At 41.7% G+C, this 22209-nt stretch overlaps 1 protein-coding gene across 15 annotated transcripts in view; it reads left to right on the top strand.

Annotated features, from left to right (window-relative positions):
- LOC128415441 (hornerin-like) overlaps positions 1–22209 on the top strand; it is a 68306-nt gene that overhangs the window by 29352 nt on the left and 16745 nt on the right. For 4 of the 15 annotated variants that reach the window (XM_053391648.1, XM_053391643.1, XM_053391640.1 and 1 more), the window contains 30 exons: positions 159–197; positions 1156–1194; positions 1301–1339; positions 1580–1615; positions 2417–2455; positions 3206–3241; positions 3479–3517; positions 5609–5659; positions 6266–6304; positions 6791–6835; positions 7726–7758; positions 8323–8364; positions 8496–8537; positions 9658–9726; positions 10812–10847; positions 12154–12195; positions 13326–13364; positions 15241–15273; positions 16105–16131; positions 16895–16927; positions 17259–17285; positions 17445–17486; positions 17782–17820; positions 18824–18865; positions 19482–19523; positions 19707–19742; positions 20105–20176; positions 21171–21215; positions 21686–21718; positions 21867–21899. In XM_053391648.1, coding sequence (XP_053247623.1) covers positions 159–197; positions 1156–1194; positions 1301–1339; positions 1580–1615; positions 2417–2455; positions 3206–3241; positions 3479–3517; positions 5609–5659; positions 6266–6304; positions 6791–6835; positions 7726–7758; positions 8323–8364; positions 8496–8537; positions 9658–9726; positions 10812–10847; positions 12154–12195; positions 13326–13364; positions 15241–15273; positions 16105–16131; positions 16895–16927; positions 17259–17285; positions 17445–17486; positions 17782–17820; positions 18824–18865; positions 19482–19523; positions 19707–19742; positions 20105–20176; positions 21171–21215; positions 21686–21718; positions 21867–21899 — 1209 coding nt within the window. The remainder of the gene's footprint in view (positions 1–158; positions 198–1155; positions 1195–1300; positions 1340–1579; positions 1616–2416; positions 2456–3205; positions 3242–3478; positions 3518–5608; positions 5660–6265; positions 6305–6790; positions 6836–7725; positions 7759–8322; positions 8365–8495; positions 8538–9657; positions 9727–10811; positions 10848–12153; positions 12196–13325; positions 13365–15240; positions 15274–16104; positions 16132–16894; positions 16928–17258; positions 17286–17444; positions 17487–17781; positions 17821–18823; positions 18866–19481; positions 19524–19706; positions 19743–20104; positions 20177–21170; positions 21216–21685; positions 21719–21866; positions 21900–22209) is intronic. The other 11 variants (XM_053391637.1, XM_053391638.1, XM_053391634.1 and 8 more) reach the window with 11 other exon arrangements.

The following is a 22209-nucleotide window of genomic DNA, read 5'->3' as shown; positions in this document are numbered from 1 at the left end:
GCGAGGAGTCTTTTTCATCCTGAGGGCCGCAGTCACTTCTGGGCAGCCAACCGAGGGCCACATGCCAGCACGCAGAGATCTAAAAAATAAAATAGAAAGTAGTTTGGTGCAGATATGTTAAAGTAATCCTTTGGTAGTAATACATGTTTTCTATGCAGAGTGGATCATACGGTGGTGGCAGCAACCAATTTGGACAGGTAAAACCACCTTTAACGTACAGTTTATAGTTTATCTAATATATGTGCTAGTAATAGTATACTCTGGGTGTAGGGGACATTTTTCAGCCTAAGAGCCACATCTGGGCAGCGTTCTGAGGGCCAAATGCCAGAGAGATATATAGAGATATGGGAAGTAAAAGTAAAAATGAAATAATAATAATAATAATAATAATTTAATAAATAAATAATTTTAGTATTTATACCCAGCCCATCCTGCTGGGTTTTCCCAGCCACACTGGGCAGCTTCCAGTACACATAAAAACATAATAAAACATCAAACATAAAAACCTTCCTGATACAGGGCTGCCTTCAGATGTCTTCTAAAAGTCAGATAGTTATTTATTTCCTTGACATGTGAAGGGAGGGCGTTCCACAGGGAGGGCACCACTTGCTGAGAAGGCCCTCTGCCTGGTTCCCTGTAACTTCACTTCTCGCAGTGAGGTAACCACCAGAAGACCCTCGGAGGAGGACCTCAGTGTCCAGGCTGGGAGGTGGGGGTGGAGATGCTCCTTTGGGCCTTCTGGACTGAGGCCGTTTAGGGCTTTAAAGGTCAGCACCAACACTTTGAATTGCGCTCGGAAATGTACTGGGAGCCAATGTAGATGTTTTAGGACTGGTGTTACAGTATATGGTCCTGGTGGTCACTCCCAGTCACCAGTCTAGCTGCCACATTCTGGATTAGTTGTAGTTTCCGAGTCACTTTCAAAGGTAGCCCCACGTAGAGCGTATTGCAGTGGTCCAAGCGGGAAATAACCAAATCATGCACCATGCACCCGTCAAACAGTCTGAGGGCAAGTGGGGTCTCAGTCAGCATACCAGATGGAGCTGGTAGACAGCTGCCCTGGCCACAGAATTGACCTGTTCCTCCACGGAACAGAAAGTAGCTTTGTGCAGATATATTAAATTAATCCTTCTGTAACAAATGTTTTCTCTGCAGAGTGGATCCTACGGTGGTGGCAGCAACCAATACGGACAGGTAAAATTTAAAGCAATACGGACAGGTAAAATTTAAAATAATAGAGAAAATAGTTTGGTGCGGATATATTAAAGTAACCCTTCTGTAATAAATGTTTTCTCTGCAGAGTGGATCATACGGTGGTGGCAGCAACCAATATGGACAGGTAAAAGCACTTTTAATAGACATTTTATAGAGGATACAATACATATGCTAGTATTAGACAGTCTACTCTAGGCGTGGGGAAACATTTTCAGCCCGGGGTCCACATTCTCATCTGGGAAGCCTTCTGAGGGCCACACGCCAGCTCACAGAGATTTAGGAAAAAAAATTAAAAATAATATAGAAAGTATCATTGTGCAGATATCTTAAAGTAATCCTTCTGTAACGAATGTTTTCTCTGCAGAGTGGCTCATATGGCAGCGGCAACAAATTTGGACAGGTAAAAAGACTTTTAATAGCATATCCTAGTTGTGGGGAACCTTTTTCAGTCTTGAGGGCCACCTTCCCTTCTGGGCAACCTTCCGAGGGCCACATGCCAGATGTCATAGATTTGATGAACACAGAGGAATAGTGGGAGTAACCAGCCGGGGAACCCCCAAGGAAGAAGACTCAGAGCCCGGGGATTGGTGGTGGGATGGCAAAGAGTGGTCAGAGGGAGAAGACTAGGGGGAAGAGGTGTTGGAAGATGAGGAGGTAACCGGATTTAGTGAGCAGGAAGAGGCTGTGGTAGAGGGAAGTTCAGAAATAGGAGCGGAAGCAGGAGAGGAGGGAAGCCAAGAGGTAGAGATGAGTTCAGCTGGTGAAGAGGCATGGTTGTCTCCCTCTCCTCTGTGACAAGCTCCTGTCCCCCTGAACCAGAAGAGGCATGAAAAGGGCAGAGGAGAGGTTGGCTCTAAGTAGGCACAGTCTCAGATTGCTTGGGAAAAGCCTTGGAGGGGGTGGTACTTAGATGGCTATGGAGAGGCAGGGACCTTCAGTCTTGGAAGCTGATTATTCATGTAGTAAGACCACTGGGAATGAGCTGCTCTGCTCATTAGGCCTGACACTCAACCAAGTCTGTGGAGATTGTGTTTTAGCTAATAAAGAGTTAACACCATCTTTGAACTGTGTGGTATTGACTGGCAGGCTCTGGTGAAACCAGCAGACAGAGATATAGGAAATAAAATTTAAAATAATAGAGAAAGCAGTTTGGTGCGGATATATTAAAGTAATCCTTCTATAATAAATGTTTTCTCTGCAGAGTGGATCATACGGTGGTGGCAGCAACCAATACGGACAGGTAAAAACACTTTTAATAGACAGTTTATAGAGTATATAATAGATATGCTAGTAATAGACAGTCTACTCTAGGTGTGGGGGAACTTTTTCAGCCCAGGGTCCACATTCTCATCTGGGAAGCCTTCTGAGTGCCACACACCAGCTCACAGAGATTTAGGAAATAAAATTAAAAATAATTTAGAAAGTATCTTTGTGCAGATATCTTAAAGTAATCCTTCTGTAACAAATGTTTTCTCTGCAGAGTGGCTCATATGGCAGCGGCATAAAAAGTGGATTATTTAAAATGTTCAATCTATGCTAACATCCATCTTCTCCACTTTCTGTTAAACAATATTTATTTTAAGTCAAGGTCAGAAATCATTCATTTCTTTTCCCCACGAAAAGTCCGAGATTGTTATTATTGATAAATGCCAACCATATTATTTCTTTTGACCTCCCTTTATTCCCACTACCATTACCCCATATTGAGTAAATTCTTCTGTCCATGTCCATTTAAAAATCTCTCCACTGTGATCACATATTGGGCTAATATTCCCTATTTATTTTTTTTCTTATTATATATCCTTTAGTTCATGCCCATTTCTGTATGTTCAAATTCTACTCCCTGGTGTTGTGTTTATGATAGTATTCTGATCTCCTCCTTTAGGACCTTCTATTTTTTTATTTTTCCAGCCTTAGAAACAATATATAGAAAGTAGGCTTGTGCATATATATTAAAGTAACCCTTCTATAATAAATGTTTTCTCTGCAGAGTGGCTCATATGGCAGCAGCAACCAATTTGGACAGGTAAAAACACTTGTAATATACCGTTTATAGAGTATATAATATATGTGCTAGTAATAAACAGTATACACGGGGGGGGGGGGGGCTTTTTCAGCCTGAGAACCGCATTTCCTTCTGAGCAGTCTTCTGAGGGCCACACGCCAGCACACACAAACATAGAAAATAAAATAAGAGTGAGATAGGAAGTAACTGTGCAGATATATTCAAGTAACCCTCTTGCAATAAATGTTTTCTGTACAGGGTGGGTCATACGGTGGCGGCAGCAGCCAATTTGGACAGGTAACTTATATCTATCTATCTATCTACCTATCTATCTATCTATCTATCTGTCTGTCTATCTCCATAAAATTTTTATTTTTTTTAACCTGCTTCTGAATGTATGTTATGACTGTACTATAGAAAGTACAGTCATAACTCGGGTTGAATGTGCTTCAGGTTGAACGCTTTCGGGTTGCGCTCCGCAGCAACCCAGAAGTAACGTTACTTCCGAGTTTCGCCGCTCGTGCATGCACATGCATTCAAAATGATGTCACGCGCATGCATGGAAGCGGCAAAACACAACCCGCGCACGCGCCGTCGCATCTTACGTTCTATTCAGGATGCAAACGGGGCTCCGGAACGGAGCTTAGATTGTGTACACGGCATAAATGTGGGGTACTGTGTCACCCCGTAGAAGACATCCATTCACTTTGAATGCTGGTTGGAGAACAGGACTCTGTGTCTGTCTGTGGTCTTTCATTGTGTGTGACTGTGTTTTATATCTGTCTGCACACACACACACACACACACACACACACACACAGGGTTATAGTTCGCATCCAACACTACTGTGGGGTTCTTAGGCTGCGTACCCACCATACATGTATAGCACCCACGCCTCAACAATTCTGGGAGTTTCACAGACCTGCAATTCCCAGCTCCCTTAACAAACTACATTTCCAAGGACTGTGGTGGTGAGGGTGAATGTGTGCTGTGTACAGACTCACAAGCTGTAGGTTTTAAAGGTGGGGTAGACAGAGAAACAAAGGTGGACCAACCAGCTCATCTAGTGCCCTGGCAGGTTGTGCGAAAGCAGAACTGTGCCCATGCCCTCCTTCTCTGGCCTGTTCTCATTTGCCTGTTTTAATTGACTGATTTCCAGTTACAATTCAGCAGATTACATAGCTCTGCAAGGGCAGAAATACAGTGGTGGACTGGCATAGTTTCTTCCCTGGTTTGAGGGGGCATGTCAGGGAACAAGGAAAGGCTGAGGATTATTGGAATCCATGACTGTACGATGCATTCAAGGACGGTGACCCAGACCAAGTTATTTAGAGTAAGGTTACCAGACGTCCCCATTTCCCGGGGACAGTCCCCAGATTTACAAATCAGTCCCCGACAAAATCAATCTATTTAGTAGGAAATATTTAGGAAATAGTAGGAAATATTTAGTAGGAAGTTGAAAAGTGTCCCCGGATTCATTGGAAAAACCTTAATTTAGAGCAAACTATAACCCACCGGGAAGCGGGTGGCGCTGTGGGTTAAACCACAGAGCCTAGGACTTGCCAATCAGAAGGTCGGCGGTTCGAATCCCCGCGACGGGGTGAGCTCCTGTTGCTCGGTCCCTGCTCCTGCCAACCTAGCAGTTCAAAAGCACGTCAAAGTGCAAGCAGGTACCGTTCCGGTGGGAAGGTAAATGGCGTTTCTGTGCGCTGCTCTGGTTCGCCAGAAGCGGCTTAGTCATGCTGGCCACATGACCCGAAAGCTGTACGCCGGCTCCCTTGTCCAATAAAGCGAGATGAGCGCCGCAACCCCAGAGTCATCTGTGACTGGACCTAATGGTCAGGGGTCCCTTTACCTTTACCTATAACCCACCTTAAGCATGAGAAAAGTCCACCAGAAATCTATGGGATGTAGCCAACTAAAGTAGGCCCGGTGAAATCAATGGACCTACCAGTAAATGAATCCTAATCCATTAATGTCAGTGGTTCTGATCTGGGTAGTATCCAACCATGGTCATACTCAATCTCTTCTGTTGCCTTGAGGCTCAGTTCCCAGAAACGCAGACTGGGTGCTTTCTCCTGATCTGTTCTTGGCATGCTCTCTTTCTCCTCTGCCATTATGGCAGTTCTGACCTAACATCAATGAGGTTAGGGCTATGAAGATAACCATGGTTCTGGGCAGGGGGCCTGGGGTGAGATCTTCCTCTCCAAGTGTAGATCTCTCTCTCTTTCTCTGTCCTCAGAGAGGGAGATCCACTCTATCCTAGTGCCTCTTCCAGAGACCATATTATTGCAGGGCTGGTGCAGATGTATTAAACCAAGCTGGTATCTCAGCAGAAAAATCTGTTTTTTAAAAAATAACAATAATAATAAACTGTATCCTCTGCAGGGTGGATCATACGGCAGTAGCAGCAGCAGCAGCAGTACCCAATATGGAAAGGTAAAAACACTTTAAAAATACACATGATATAGGGCTTGGTCACTCAATCAATCTAATCTTTTGTCAACCATCCATTACAGAGAGACCAAAATATGAAATAATAACAAAGTTCAGCCTCTGTAGAACCAGTTAATAAATATCAAAACTGACAGGTTAGGAAATAACAAACATAGCAGGTCTAAGAGATATTACAACCTTCAGATATATTTTCCCCCTGTCGGTAATAAATTTATTGAACACCTCAATAAAGATACTCAAAAGGGTCTCTAAAGATCAAATGATTTGTGTATATATATCCCTTGACACTTGAGATGTCTATTTTCAGAGTCCACCTTATTTAAGTTGTTTTACACACTGTTTTTAATACTGTGTTTTCATATTGATGTTTTTTTAATTGTCGTAAACATCCCTGGGGGCCTTAGGGTGAAGGGTGGATAATTTAATAATACCAATAACACTTGCTAATGCGCAAAGTATACACAGATCCAGAAAATAAAATGCAGATAAGTATCTCTGCTTATTTCTGCTCCCAAATAGAGGAAGTAGCTTTGTGCAGATAGGTTAAGGTAATCCTTTGTTAAATAAGATGTATTTTTTTCTGTACAGGGTGGATCATTTGGTGGTGGCAGCAGTCAGTACGGACAGGTAAAACATTGTTTTAATATTATAGCATATGTGCAGATTATTCCATGGTATCGTCTGCAGAGAGATGGGGATATCAAGCCTATACTTAGGTTGGAAATAGAGATACACTTCTGCTTTGCCAAGGAAAAAGGCACGCTCAGCCCTGAAGGACAGGAAAAATATACACAAGTAGAAGATGCAAAGAAGTCACGAAAACCAACAGATGCCCACATTCTTCCAGTAAATACTGCCGGTGCCCCATCAGTTCAGGAACTGGGCTGGTGATGACCATCTACATGTACCCAAACATGGAGGGACACACATCACACACACAACATGCAAGACATGGGACAGTGCCCCCCCTCCATCTCCCCCAGTGACAGAGCCGGCAACAAACCTCTGGTGTTCCTTGGTGTGCAGCCTTCAGTTCCAGGCTCCTTAACCCATGATATTTATGCAGTTTTTCTCATGGTAAATAATTGGGTTCCTTATTTTACTTTTTGGCAGGGATCGCAGACTGGTGGACGTTACGGCAATATCATTTGTGATCAGGTAAGAGTAGCCCTTCTGCGTTGCACCTTACACTTGGCATGTGATGTGCTGATTATCCCCAGGAGATAACATTTCACTTGTTTCTGAGATGAAATCCTAAAGGGATACTCTCACAGTTCCCCCCCCAAAAAAGTTGTTTTTTTAAGCATAGTCATCTTTCTCAATTACCTTTTCTACTTTCATGAACTCATTAAAAAAAAAAGCATAAATACAGATATTATTTTGCCTGAAATCTTCTACTTCACATTCTTCAAACAGTCGTTTCGATATTATAAGGTGATACAACTGAAACTAGAATTTTAAAACGCTGGTAAGACATTACATTTGTCTTGCAGTGCATTACATTTGCACATAATTATTATACAAGATGAAATTAGTGTTTTTTTCCGGATTAATTCAGTGGGCTAAAGGAAAGGCAGGAGAAAATAAGACATTTGACTGGGGAAAGCCATTTTCACAACTCTTTATGTTTCTAATATCTGTACTTTTAAAACCCACATGGAATCTGATATAAAAATGGCTGTCTTCTGCTTTCTCTCACATTTTAACGAACAGCATCCCCTAGTGGCACATTTCAGATTGACAAACACTCCTAGGTCTGTTGATGATATACACATTTATCACTTTTATACCTATATATCTTGGTGGTTTCCATCACAGAATCCTGTTTCATCAAAGTACTGACAGTTAACCACTAAAGCCCATTAAACCCTTAAAGAACTACATTTCCTTAAAGTTCCCTGGAGGAGGGGATGCTAAACCATTTCAGTTAGTACTATTGATGCATTCCTAGCTTTGGGTGAGGGACACCTTATATTTAGATATCACAAATTAGTCTCTTGGTTCTGTTTTTCAAAATATATAACAATTTACTATTTCCCCCTCTGCAGGGTGATGCCTCTACTTACGGAGGAAAAGCTGTGGTAAATATTTTTCATTTGTAATATTTTAAAATATCAGTTTAGGCATTGCCTAAGTTGAATTAGGGGGCCACACATTATCCTTTGAATCAGAAGAATGAGACTCTCAGATTTGAACCCTATAATCATCGCTCATGCTCAGGAACCTAACAAATATTCTAGAGTAGGCAACTGTTACAGGCTGTTTCAAACTGCAGCCCATGAAGGAAGTGATAATTCAAATCTTGATATGGCTGCACTACTAAATGGAACCTAATACCAGAAATTTTCTATAGCCTTCCAGGTATGAGAGAAAGCTGGCTGGCTTTCCTTATTATATCACGAGGCTGCTGCACAATTTCTCACTATTGCACAGTTGTGGCACTAGCGATTTCCACTGATCTATTGCATTTGGACCATTGCACATTTTATATTGCCTTGGGGGTGGGGAATGTCAGGGACCTGGTTGGAGGGCTTAGTTCAGCTTCCACTTTCATGGGTCACAAATTGAATGGGCATTATTTTAGGATTTTTAAAAAAAAAAAACCTTTCTGTTTTCATTTCATTCCATGCCACTTATCTCGACAGAGCTCAGCAAACTGTAGAGGCAGAAGGGACGTAGCAGCTCAAGTAAGTACTCTTTGGTTTCCACATGTTGGATTTGCTCCAAATATGCTTCTAAAGAGCATATTTGTGCAAACAAAGCCACAGAGGGATTCATTCAGCATCTGCTAACTTGGGTTTATGTTTTCCCCTTACAGGAGGCATTCACAGCTTTCGTCAGAAAGATTCAGGAAAAACGAGTAAGCACTACCCGTTACCATAATCTCTGTTTTAACTCTTAAAAGAGTCAGCAGGATTGGATTTTATTGGCAGCGCTGGCTCATATGCTCTTGAAATTGTATAAATATATGTAGCTGTATCAACAGGATGCAGGATTCTTTGCCAGCTTTGAGGTCAAGAGAATAAATGCTTTCAAAAACTGTTTCAGGAAGTAGATAACTGCACACGGGTTCATGTACATTAGCAGAGAGTTTTAGTCATACATTTTTGACCCTTCATGTTGGGTCATGGTGTGATTGTGGTATTTGTAAACTGCCTGGTTCTAGCTACCCATGGTATTCTCTGTGGTGTTGTGTACCTAGGCACTTTTCCTAATGTGATATTATTATAATTTTTATTTGACTTGTATATTTGTCATTTCTGTATAGTCCAAGCCTTCATCCCAGAAGTTCATGTTTTCCTGCAAGAGATATAGTAATGGCATCAGACCAAGGCAGTTTTAACTGATCCTTGCTAGTTTTACCAAATGATAATAAAGCAGAACTTTCAGCCAAATAGAAAAGAAAAAAACAGTTATTCCATAATTTTATAACATATCTCTCTCTCTTGAGTCTTTGATGTTGTATGTTTCATTTTTAATATGCAAATGTACACATTTGTATGATATGCTCTTCCTGAGGACTTGTGCTCTGTAAGCAGAAAGACCTCACTAATAGATGGCGCCAACTTTATTATGGAGCCTGAACACTCATGGGTGAATTAGCCAGTTTATGTGGCAAAATATATCAGTCTTTTGAGCTAGGTTGAGTTGAGAAAAAGAAATGCGGTGAGCTTCTTAACTGCAGAGATTTGAACCCAGCTTTTTCACATCTAGTGGAGGGAAGTCAACCTTCCCACTGCTGTAGATCCTCCCTTATAATGCACTGCAGACAAGAGTGTTGAGTGTGTTTCAAGGTGTATGCTATGTTTATACAGAGTAATGCAGAGGCCCTGCAGAGGCATTTTGTAAAATGCAGGTGTTCCTCAGTGGACAAGGTGATGTGGAAAGGTTCCCTGAACATAGGAATGTTGAAGAGCACTGCTCTCAGCTAGAAGCATAAATGTTATCTAAAACTAATGTTTCTTTCCTTACTTCCCAAGGCACTTCCTGTAATCAGAAAGGCACGGAGTGTGCAAAGCGCTCTCACCAGAAAGACTCGGAGTGAAAAAGTAAGCACTACTTGTATATATCATAGAATTGTAGAGTTGGAAGGGATCACAAGGATCCTCTAGTCCAGCCCCCTGCAATGCAGGAATCTTTTGCCCAACATGGGACTGGAACCCACTACCCTGACAATGGAAGGGAAAGCTGTGGCATGTTTCCATCCAGATGGTGTGTGTTGGCTTCCTCCCATTCTCCTCTGCACTATCTTTCAAATCCTTTTTGTTTGTTGTTTTAACGTTCAGCTCAGGGAGATTGTAGAGGTTGCTGTAGAAAGCCCATCCCATTCAATCTTCTCTGCCAATCCAATTTTTAAAAAAAAAAAAAATAGTTGGAAGATATGCCCCAGTACCTATTTCTTTCTATGCTCCTCCCACCCAGCCTGAATTACAGTCATACCTCAGGTTGAAGTAGCTTCGGGATGAATATTTTCGGGTTGCGCTCCGCGGTGACCCAGAAGTAACTTTGCATTACTTCCGGGTTTTGCCGCATGTGCAGACGCTCAAAATGACGTTACGCGCATGCGCGGAAGCGGCGAAACGTGACCCGCAGACGCGCAGTCGCGTCTTACGTTTACTTCAGGATGTGACGAGGCTCCAGAACGGATCCCGTTCGTATCCAGAGGTACCACTGTACAGTCATAACGGAGCGCGTTACTTCCGGGTTTCGCCACTTGCGCAGACGCTCAAAATGACGTCACGCGCATGCACAGAAGTGGTGAAAAGCGACGCGCGTGTGCACAGACGTGCCATCGCTAGATACGTTTACCTCTAGATGCGAACAGGATTCCAGAACGGATCCCGTTCGTATCTAGAGATACCACTGTAGTGGAATAAAATGTTATGTTGAGAGCAGAACTCCTAATCGCTTTTGTCCTCCAACACTCGTTCAGAGATGGGGAAGATCCAAGAAGAGCTTTTTCAAAATTTGATCCCTTGTTATATCTCTGCAGTTCTTTCTGAGCTTCAGGTGGCCCACATCATATTTTGCGAAGTGGCTAACCAAACTCTTAGTATGGTACACAATAGTTTGCTTGATGTTCATTCAGATAAAAGCAAGACATTAAAACTTTCCCTTGTCTCTCTCTCTGCAGGCTCGCGCTCTGATCAGAGCAGCTCGGAGTGAAAAAGTAAGAACTGCCTGACACCATTTTCTTCATTTTGACTCTTCAGCATCTGTTGTATCTGCTAGTGCCAAAATTAACTGTTTGTACTGTAGAGGTGTTAAAATAAGGTGCAGGAAATAGCTTTAACTTAGAAGCTAACACAACGCTTGCGCCTAACAAGAGGCAGGAAGAAGCAAGACTCTCTCGCTGCAGACTGGTGGAGTGTTATAACATTTACAAATCAAGAAGGAACAGGTTGACCTGTGGTATTTCGGAACATGTGGCTGGTCTAACTAATGCATATCTCTGAACTTACCTTTTTACATGATGTAACCTTTCTCTGATAACACTCAGCTTTCTCCTGTGTTTCCATGCTTCCACCCGCAAAAGACATATTTAGGTTATGTTTCAATTTTTGTGTTATATGTGTGTTACTGTACTCAGTTGAATAATCTCAATAAACAAATTACAAATAAAATAAAAGAAGAAGTGTTGTTTGGGCTGCATGAGGAGAGCTAAATGCAGCCCTACGGTGTAGTTAATGGAAGAAATGATTTGGGCCTTACAGTATTTCAGACAGGTCTTCGTCAAACAAAGCCTTATTGACTCAGCACTGCCTGCTTAAAACCTACATACATATAATTGTCCACTGAGCTGCTGTTTGCAGCAGTGGAGGGGAGCTTTCCCCCCAAACCAGATAGCTCTTAATGGCAAAGAAAAAGCACATGTGTCTAAATAAGCACATCAAATAAACCAGAAGATGTTTCCTGAAAACTTCTAGGATTATTTATACCTACTTTATACAATGTGTCTCTATATATCGGGGTAGTGAACCCCTTTCCATCAATGGTCCAGATTCAATTATGGCCAACCCTTCATGGTCCACCTTGCACAGGTGGGTGGAGCCACGTATCTGTCAATCACCCAGCATCATATATCATCAGGTGCAAAGCAGCGCTGAACGCAAGCCATGTTTGCAAAGGAACAATCTGGAGCCTGCTCTTGTCAACAAACAATTTGGACCCAAGGCTCCTGATTGTTCCTTTGCAAACATGGCTTGCGTTCAGCACCGTCGAAATTCGGCATCAAATGCAAGATGCATTGTCAATTCTCGAATGAATACAATGTCTACTGAAAGCAGCACAACTTGTTTTTTCATTTCCTTTGTAACTTTGGTGCTGCCTTTCCACTGATTGGGCTCTCAAACTTCTATAGCTTTGAAAATCCGGTGAACAGGCAGATTTTCCTCTTTCACCTCGTTTCGTTTATTTAAGCTGTTGCTCAGGCAAGCAAATAACACTGCTTTCTGAAATTTCTGGCTTTGTTACAGAATGAAACCTCTAATCCACCAAGTATCAATACCTATGGCCAGGTAAGGACATCCACTGCCATCAAGTCTTCATTGAAACATACTAGCTATGACTTGAAATGAGGCCATTGTACATCACTTGTGCCAGCCCCCTGTGTGTGGTGTGGCGCTACATGCTAAGAGCTCACTAAGAGACAAATGAAGATACAATTGGGCACATGTGTGTTGCAGCTAAGAAATCAGCCATGCACACTTCCTCCCCTGAGGAAATTTCTTCATCTCACCTTAAACACCATTGGCGAGCAAGTTGGGAACTATACTAACTGCTGCTCAGGCAAGCTAGAACCTGCTTCAGAGGGATTAATAACCAGGGTTTGCAGCACAGTAAATCATGCCCGCCTATTTGTTATAGAGGAGGACCTGTTACCAAAATTGGCATCCTCTCAGACTGCAGTATTAGGAGTTTTCAAGGACTTGCAAACAACTCATGCATTTTTTAATGACTGTTTTTTCAGTGGGCAGCAGAACCACCCACCCACCCACTACGTTGTATCAGGCTTTTGAAATTCCTCTTCATTTCAAAAGTGATTTGCCTTGCAACATGGTAGGCTCCTGTCCAAGAAACAGAACTCCCCTCAGAGAGTAAAAATGGTTCGCAGATCTAGGGGATGAAAGGAAGAAACACGAACCAGGCAGCTAAAGATCCAAATGCGAATGCTCAGCAGTTCACCTGAGACAGACTTGTTCCTCTTTCTCATCCTTTGGACAGTGAATTCCTATGAAAACAGATATGTCGTGCCCCTGAGCAATTTTGTGTCCCAGAGGAAGTAGAAGCAGCCCCAGTGTCGTTGCATTGTAGTATTTTATGTAAGATGCTTTGAGGGTACTTCTCGATCAAAGGGTGGGATAGAAATTCAGTAAATAAATAACCTCTACAGTCTCTGGGTCCTGACTACAGTGGTCCTTTCAGTTAATTTCCCCAGATATTACTAATTTGGCTTTCACTTTAGTACATACCCCACACAATCCTTCAGATGTTCTTGAAGTTTCTGTATTTCAGTCACATCAGACTGTTTGGTTCTTATTGTATATCCTAATGACCATAGAGTAATTCTTTGTAAAGTTTTAAAATCTTTTGATAATTACATTACAGAAATAGATGGTGTTTATTTATTATTTTGCATCTTTCACAGGGCGAAAGCTTTTATAATAACGAAAACCATCATGTACAGGTAAGAATTTTCCCCTTGTAGATCAATTTGATCAGATGGTCCTTCAAACAACTCTGATCCAATAGTAATTACCACTCACTTTCTATAGTTTTCTGGTGTTCATACAAAGACAGTGAAAGCAAGTAACTCTCCAGGGAGTATACACTCTCCTATTGAAAGTGGGGGGGGGGAATCAAGGGTTCTTTATGCTCTTAATCAGGACGTGGCATAAATTTAGGAATTTTAATGAAATCGTTAATCTCATGCAAAAGAAAACGAAAAGAAACTCAACAAAAAATGAAAAATGATCTTCCAAAACACAATTTGGGCTTAAAAATAAAATAAAATCTGAACCAACAGGAAAAGATTTATGTAAGAAATATGAAGCACCAGGGTTTATTTGGAAATATACTCAGTGCATGTAGTCCAAATGAATATATTCTTCTCCAGGATTCCTTTCTGAAAAAAAAATGCAAATCTGGTTCTGAAAGGGAAAGCAAATATGCAAATAAGCTGAAAAATGCAGCAGTCTTAGAACATTTTAAAAGTGGTGGCCTGGCATAGTTTATTACTTAGTATAGGTAATTTATTGATAATAATATACGGTATATTGTCTTCAGTTCATTGCTTTGCATTTGAGTTGCAAATCTGGGCTCACCCTTTGGCTGCAGGATGCAATATGGGCTATCTTTCCCCCCTGTTCTTTCTGTCTTCACCCAATAACTTATGTTGCCTCATATTATTTATACAGGCACAATGCTAGAAAGTTAAAAATAGAAGTTTCTGGATTGTAACATGAGCTCTTAAGTCGTACAAAGGTGCCTCCAGGTGCATTTTTGGGTGTATATTGTTGGTCATATAGGATAGCACTTATGACATAATGAAAATGAGGAGGACACTGGAGGGGAAATCACATCTCTTTCAACAGCTGCTAGCAGGAAGATTGATTATGGCATAGGCTGCTTCCTGACATTCTAGCTTCCAGGGGGAAGAACTTTTACTGGTCAGCAGCAAATCCTAGGGTCTTCCACCTACATTGTACTGCAGCATGATAATCTTGTAAAGACAAATTATGGCGCTGTTTCTCAGATCTATATATATATATATAGTCACATCTCTATTGACAAAAAAAAAATCAAAGTGGTTTACAACAATTGTACATAAAACCATTCAATTGAAAATATATAAAATAAAAATAAAATCAGAAATCAGCTATACATTGTGGAAAGATTTGTTTTTAATTATCTACGTAAGCCTGACAGAATAGAAACATTTCCAGCAGGCGTTTGACAGTTGAAACCGAAGGCGCCTGCTAAATCTCTGCTAATATAGCATTCCGTAATACCGGGCCAATGACATTAAAGGCTCGGTTCCTTGTTTCTGTCGAATGAGCCACGCCAACTCAGGCCACAACTGACAACGTTCCTGCAGTTGATCTCAGCGACTGTGCTGGGGTTGAGGTCTCCTAAATTGTTCAGGGCTTCGTGAAATAATACAAGGACCTTGAACCTGGCTCAGGAGTAGAAGAGCAACCATTGCAGATGCATGAACAATTGTGGCAAATGTTGTCAGACAGATGTCCCTGTCAGTAATCTGGCCATTGCATTCTACAGCAGCTGGAACGTCTGAACCAGGCCCAGGGACAGCCCCACACAGAGCGCATAGCAGTAATCCAGCCTCGAGGTTACTAACACATGGACCACAGTGTGTGCATCAACCTATAAACATCTGCCTTAAATACTTCAAAATTCAAATTATGTTTACTAATACTGGAGCTTGGTGCGATGAAATAATTAAACACATGCAGCAAGCAGCACTTTGAACAGTTTAGTGCAGATAGAAGAACGAACTGTATATTGAGATGCTATTTGTTTTTAATTCACTTTGTCCTTTATAGGATGGATCATTTGTGGCTTATGCCAATAGGCAGGTAAGCAAATTTGATGGGACCTTGTTCAACTGTTTCTTGTATCCAAATGTTAATGGGAGAGTGAGGAGACTTCAGTTTTTATTCCTTCTTTCAATTGCTCCCCCCCCCCAATTCCTGGTCAATTTCCTCTCTGGTCATTTTTCATCCTTACGGCTTTCGGTTTCTCCAATCCTCAATTTCCTTGCCTCGCTACCTTTTATTGACAACCAGCCTCTTTCTGACACTTGGGCAAGTGTAGTTCCTTTTCTTCTGCATTTCAAAGAAAATCTTAAGATTATCCCGAGTGACTTCCCTGCACATTTGTTTCAGGCTTTTGCTCAGTTCATATCCTGCCCTTCACCAGTTTCACCGGTTATAGGGCGAGTTGCATCTCAATACACACAAATTCATACAATAAAATTTTAAATAACTGGCAGGACAATCCAAGCCCTGGCTGGGCAGGTGTGGGGCCATTGCCACCACATTCACATCCCTATCGCTCAAGACAAATTGCCGCCCCAGCCTAGAGGTAGCACAGCAATTGGGCCTGACGCCATCAAGCAACAGCATGCTGGATATTCCATCAGAAAACAGAAATCAATTTTACCTCAGAAATTCAGTACGTGGATTTTCCCCCAGATGCTGATGCAACATTGGGGCCTGACCCCCATCCCTTGTAGGAATAGATTACAACTTAAATCCTTTTCGAATTTGCACGTTACTTAAAATGTGGCAGAAGTATCCATAGAATCTTGCTGCTCCCATTTTATCAATATAAACTTATGGGAAAGCGAATTGCATTTCATCTGACTTCTTACAACAAAGATGGAACTAACTTTTGTATTTTTACAGGGAGAATGTTTTTGCCCTGGTGCACAGGTAACTATTTTTCTTTACTGTTCCCAAACTGGTTGTCTCGTGTGATTTCATTTAGACTTGATTTAGCATTGTTGTAGGTTGGAGGGAGTGGGTGGCGCTGTGATCTAAACCACTTGGGCTTGCTGATCGGAAGGTTGGCGGTTCGAATCCCCGCAATGGAGTGAGCTCCCATTGCTCTGTCCCAGCTATTGCCAACATAGTAGTTCAAAAGCACACCAGTGCAAGTAGATAAATAGGTATTGCTGTGGCGGGAAGGTAAATGGTTCTTCCATGCGCTCTGGCTTCCATCACGGTGTCCCGTTGTGCCAAAAGCAGTTTAGTCATGCTGGCCACATGACCCAGAAAGCTGTCTGTGGACAAACGGCTCCCTTAGTGAGATGAGTGCCACAACCCAATAGTCACCTTTGACTGGACTTAACCATCCAGGGGTCCTTTACCTTACCTTTTACCCTGTTATAGGTAATAGGACACCTGGTTCACATAAGATTACTTTTCCTGGTCATGGGGTGGAGAAGACAATAAATAGGAAAGCCACTCTTTCATCCTCTGTAGTGACACAGTTCTGGCAAGGCTATGAATATGGCAGTTTGTCTGACTTTAGTCCGTCCCGTCCCCCCCCCCCCCCACTTTTGGGATTGCTCATCCCATGTACAGTAGATACTTTTACATTTATCAGTATTTCCGCAGTGCAGACCTATTAAAGTGGTATAGCATCTTTAGCAATTGGGTTTTGTTGTTGTTGAAGTCATTGTTTTCTGTGTAGGGTGGTGGATCGTATGGCAGTCAATATGGACAGGTAAAAACACTTTTTTGATACTTAGCATATATGAAATGCATCATGTAGTAATACTATACACTAAGATTTTTAAAACAAATGGAAAAATGGGTTTTATGGGTGATATCCAGCATCAGTCATACTCTTGGCAGACCCATTGAAGTCAGTGGACTTAAGCATCTTCAGTCAATTGATATTAATGGGTCTACTTGGAGTATGACTTAGTAAGATATCCCTCTGCTTTTTTGCTGCTCCTGAACATTAAAAAATATTTTAGTGCGCATATATTAGTGTAATACAACAGATCATCAAGAACCTTTTTGAAGTATGGATTGTTTGTTTTTTCCTACAGGGTGGATCATATGGTGGTGGCAGCCAGGTAATAACTTTTAATAAGTAGCAAGAACTTTTAATAGGCATTACAAGTAGCATACCCAGAGATATTAAAAGCGCTTCTGATTATTCCTGCTTCTGAATATAGAAAGCAATATGGTTTCCTTCCAGCAACATTTTTTTACAATAACTATTTTCTGTACAGGGTGGACGGTTTGGATATGGCAGCAGCAGCCAATATGGACAGGTAAACACATTTAATTTATAGTACATACAGAGTATATACTGCACTATGGCTTGCATCCAGCTAAGTCATATCAGAGTAAGCCCACTGAAATTATTCAACATCAGGTAACTATGACTAACTTTATTTCAGTGGTTCTGCTCTGAGTATGATTTAGCCAGATGCAACACCATGGTAAATATACAGTATATGCAGAGGCATGAAAATAAAATCTGATTAATGCTTATTTTGCTCTTAAGTATTAAGAGTTGTTTAGGGCAGATACATGAATGTATTTTTTAAAATGTCTCCTGCAAAGGGAGGAATGCATGGTGGCGGCAGCGGCCAATATGGGCAGGTAAAAACTCTTTTAACATACAGTGTATAAGTAATGGAGAGAGTGGCGCTGTGGTCCAAACCACTGAGCCTCTTGGGCTTGCTGATCAGAAGGTCGGTGGTTTAAATCCCCACAACTGGGTGAGCTCCCGTTGCTCTGTCTCAGCTCCTGCCAACCTAGCAGTTCGAAAGCACACCGGTGCAAGTAGATAAATAGGTACCACTGCAGCAGGAAGGTACATGGTGTTTCCGTGCACTCTGGTTTCCGTCATGGTGTTCCGTTGCACCAGAAGCGGTTCGGTCATGCTGGCCACATGACCCGGAAAGCTGAGAAAGCGAGATGAGCGCTGCAACCCCATAGTCAAGTTTGACTGGACTTAACCGTCCAGGGGTCCTTTACCTTTTTACCTTCACTATATGTAATATATATGAGGTCTTACATGGTATACATATTTTTATTATTACTCTGATCCCCCACATAAAAGTAGCTTAGAATTAAATCCTAAATTGAACTGGAATAGTGATGGAATAGCCACCACTTCCAAAATCTTGCCAGCTTGTGCTGGTTAGAGTAGATGGTGTTGGGGTGTGATTTTCTTTTTTGCTGGCTGGGTGTTTTGTTTTTAATCCCCACTTCCCCAGTCCGAATGGGGAATGGGCAGGAGATAAGTAAGGCCAGCTCCATGCTAACAGAGGGTAAGAGCTCAATTCAGGAGCCCATCTGGCAAATGAAGAGGCCTTGGATCAAGGGGGCCCAAGGCCACCTTTGTCTTTCCCCTGCTGAATCTTTGTTTTGAGTCCTAACGCCAGCTACCGATCACAAAGTAAGGCACAGCCATTCCTGTATGACCATGGAGGAACATAACAGGGCATAACAGGAACCCCCATGTCCTTTGCTACCCAAGTTCATCTCTAGTCAAGGAGACAAACCTGCACTCCTTCCTAACCCCATTTAGCCAGTGGTAGGATTGCACTGCACATGTGCTAAGGTAATATTATTAAGGTAATAATTGTTTTCTGTTCAGGGTGGACAGAGTGGATCCTATGGTGGCAGCCAATATGGACAGGTAAAAAGCATTTTGTTATCTAGTATATATAATATAGGGACGCGGGTAGTGCTGTGGGTTAAACCACAGAGCCTAGTACTTGCCGATCAGAAGGTCGGCAGTTTGAATCCCTGTGACGGGGTGAGCTCCCATTGCTCGGTCCCTGCTCCTGCCAACCTAGCAGTTCGAAAGCATGTCAAAGTGCAAGTAGATAAATAGGTACCACTCCAGTGGGAAGATAAACGGCGTTTCTGTGCACTGCTCTGGTTCACCAGAAGTGGCTTAGTCATGTTGGCCACATGACCCGGAAGCTGTATGCAGGCTCCCTCGGCCAATAAAGCAAGATGAGCGCCGCAACCCCAGAGTCAGTCACGACTGGACCTAATGGTCAGGGGTCCCTTTACCTTTTTATATGTAATCTAGATAGATAGATAGATAGATAGATAGATAGATAGATAGATAGATGATAGATAGATAGATAGATAGATGATATAGATATAATAGATATATATAGTAATAAACAATGTGCTATTATATAGATAAAAGTTTTGTGGGTTTTTTCTGCCTTTGAATATAGGAAGCTAGTTGAGATGTATTAAAGTAATCCTTTTTCAATTTATAATTGTTTTCTGTTCAGGGTGGACAGAGTGGATCTTATGGTGGCAGCCAATATGGACAGGTAAAAAGTATTTTGTTAGTGTGTGTGTGTGTGTGTGTGTGTGTGTGTGTGTGTGTGTGTGTGTGTTGTAACACATAGTGTGGTATTATATAGATAAAAGTTTGGTGGGGGGTTTGAATATAGGAAGCTAGTTGAGATATATTAAAGTAATCCTTTCTCAATTTATAATTGTTTTCTGTTCAGGGTGGATCATACGGGAGCAGCAACCAATATGGACAGGTAAATGTTATTTTGTAATATAGCATATGGAGAGACAGACAGAGAGAAAGAGAGAATTATGAAAAATAAAATAAAAATACATTTTATGCTTATTTCCTGTCCTGGTTATAGAAAGCAGCTGAGTGCAGATATATTTCAGCAATATAGTGTTTCAGCATCAGAGAATATTTCTTGAAATAGCTGTTTTCTGGACAGTGGGCAGGGGGATCGTATGGGGACAACTGCCAATATGGTTGTTTCTCCTATATTTTCCCCTAGCTTTGACTTTTTATCTACAGTTTATTTATTATGCTGTTATATTGAGCTTGCATATTAAAAAACAATGGTTGTAATAAGTAGTAATAAGACCTTTTTAAATACAGGGTGGATCATATGGTTATGGTCATCCATATGGACAGGGTGGATCATACGGTGGTAGCAGTCAATATGGACAGGTAAAAGAATTATACATGCATGTAATATACAATGTACATGTCATTATGGCGTTATCTGTGCTCTAGTAAGAGCCAGGCTAGACTATTGGTTGTTATATTATTTGCCATCTGAAAGCTTTTAAGAAACTTCACTTAAATTCAGAACATGGTATCAAGATTATTAATGCTGGTCTGAAAATATTTTATCCATCTCTAGCTAACAATTTGTTTGATTCTGGGCACCACTAAATGTGGTGCTTTTACTCTAAAGAGCCCCAAATAGCTTAAGACTAGGCGATTGAAGGAGCATTTTTCCCCCTCCTATGTTCCTGCATAATCCTTAAGATCTGCTTCAGAGGCCCTTTTGTATGAGGTGGGTGATAACTAGGGATAACTCTGTCACAGAGCCTAGAACTTCCTGATCAGAAGGTCGGCGGTTCGAATCCCTGTGACGGGGTGAGCTCCCATTGCTCTGTCCCAGCTCCTGCCAACCTAGCAGTTCAAAAGCACACCAGTGCAAGTAGATAAATAGGTACCGCTTCGGCGGGAAGGTAAATGGTGTTTCCGTGCACTGCTCTGGTTCGCCAGAAGCAGCTTAGTCATGCTGGCCACATGACCCGGAAGCTGTACACCGGCTCCCTCGGCCAATAAAGCGAGATGAGCACCGCAATCCCAGAGTCGGCCACGACTGGACCTAATGGGCCCTTTTTTATGAGGTGGGAGATAACTAGGGAGAAATCCATGAGGTGTTAACTCGTAGCAGGCATTTGGACTAGGAGACCTTTGATGTCCATTCCATTAACTTGAATGACAATAATGTTAAGCTGAATTCCCAGCGCTGGAGTTCCTGCCTTTTCTCCAATATCGTTCACCAGCTAGATCAGCCAAGGCAGTTTCTTTGCAAATACCAGATAGAAATGGATCCCAATTAGTTGCACAATGTGTGTTAAGCATATGGTACTATCGCATCTGAAAGAAACAATCTTTTTTTGAAGTAACATGTTTTACTGTTCAGGGTGGACAGAGTGGATCATATGGGAGCAGCAGCCAATACGGACAGGTAAGTTTGTGTGTGTGTGTGTGTGCGCATGTGTGTGTGCGTGTGTGTATAATGTAATCTCTACAAATGTTCTTCGGCCTTGGGTCTCCAGACACTGGATTCCAGCTCCCATCATCTGCAGCAAGCATAACCAATGGGCATGAATTATGGGAGTTATACTCCAGCAACATCTGGAGACATTGTCTATACCAGTGTTTCCCAACCTTGGGTCTCCAGCTGTTTTTGGACTACAACTCCCATCATCCCTAGCTAGCAAGACCAGTGGTCAGGGATGATAGGAATTGTTGTCCAAAAACACTGGTCTATACCGTAGTGTTAGATAGTATGCACAAAGATGTCTTATCGTAAAAGTGTTATGCTTATTTCTGTTCCGCAATACAGAAAGTAGCTGAATGTCAGATATAATAATGTAATGTGGTATTGCACCAACAAATAAACCTTATCTGAAGTAGTAATTGTTTTCTGTTCAGGGTGGATCATATGGAGGCGGCAGCAGCGGACAGGTAAGAACTATGTTAATAGATAAATTAACATAGTAATATCACACACACACACAATGCTTATTTTGCTCTTTAATCTTGAAAATATCTTAGGGAAGGTTTACTATTCGTAAATAATAATGATGATGATAAATAAGTATTTTCTTCCCAGGGTGGATCATATGGCAGCGGCAGCAGTGGACAGGTAGGAACTATGTTAATAGATAAATGAAATACCTGCCATAGTAATATTACACACACACACACACACACACACACACACACACACACACAAACACACACTGCTTATTTTGCTCTTAAATCTTGAAAATATCTTAGGGAAGGTTTACTATTCGTAAATAATAATGATGATGATAAATAAGTATTTTCTTCCCAGGGTGGATCATATGGCAGCGGCAGCAGTGGACAGGTAGGAACTATGTTAATAGATAAATGAAATACCTGCCATAGTAATATTACACACACACACACACACACACACACACTATGCTTAT

This window comes from Podarcis raffonei, chromosome 6 (genome assembly GCF_027172205.1).
Source record: "Podarcis raffonei isolate rPodRaf1 chromosome 6, rPodRaf1.pri, whole genome shotgun sequence".
NCBI lineage: Eukaryota > Metazoa > Chordata > Lepidosauria > Squamata > Lacertidae > Podarcis > Podarcis raffonei.
Note: the sequence above shows the minus strand (reverse complement) of the source record. Positions and strands in the feature narration are given on the sequence as shown.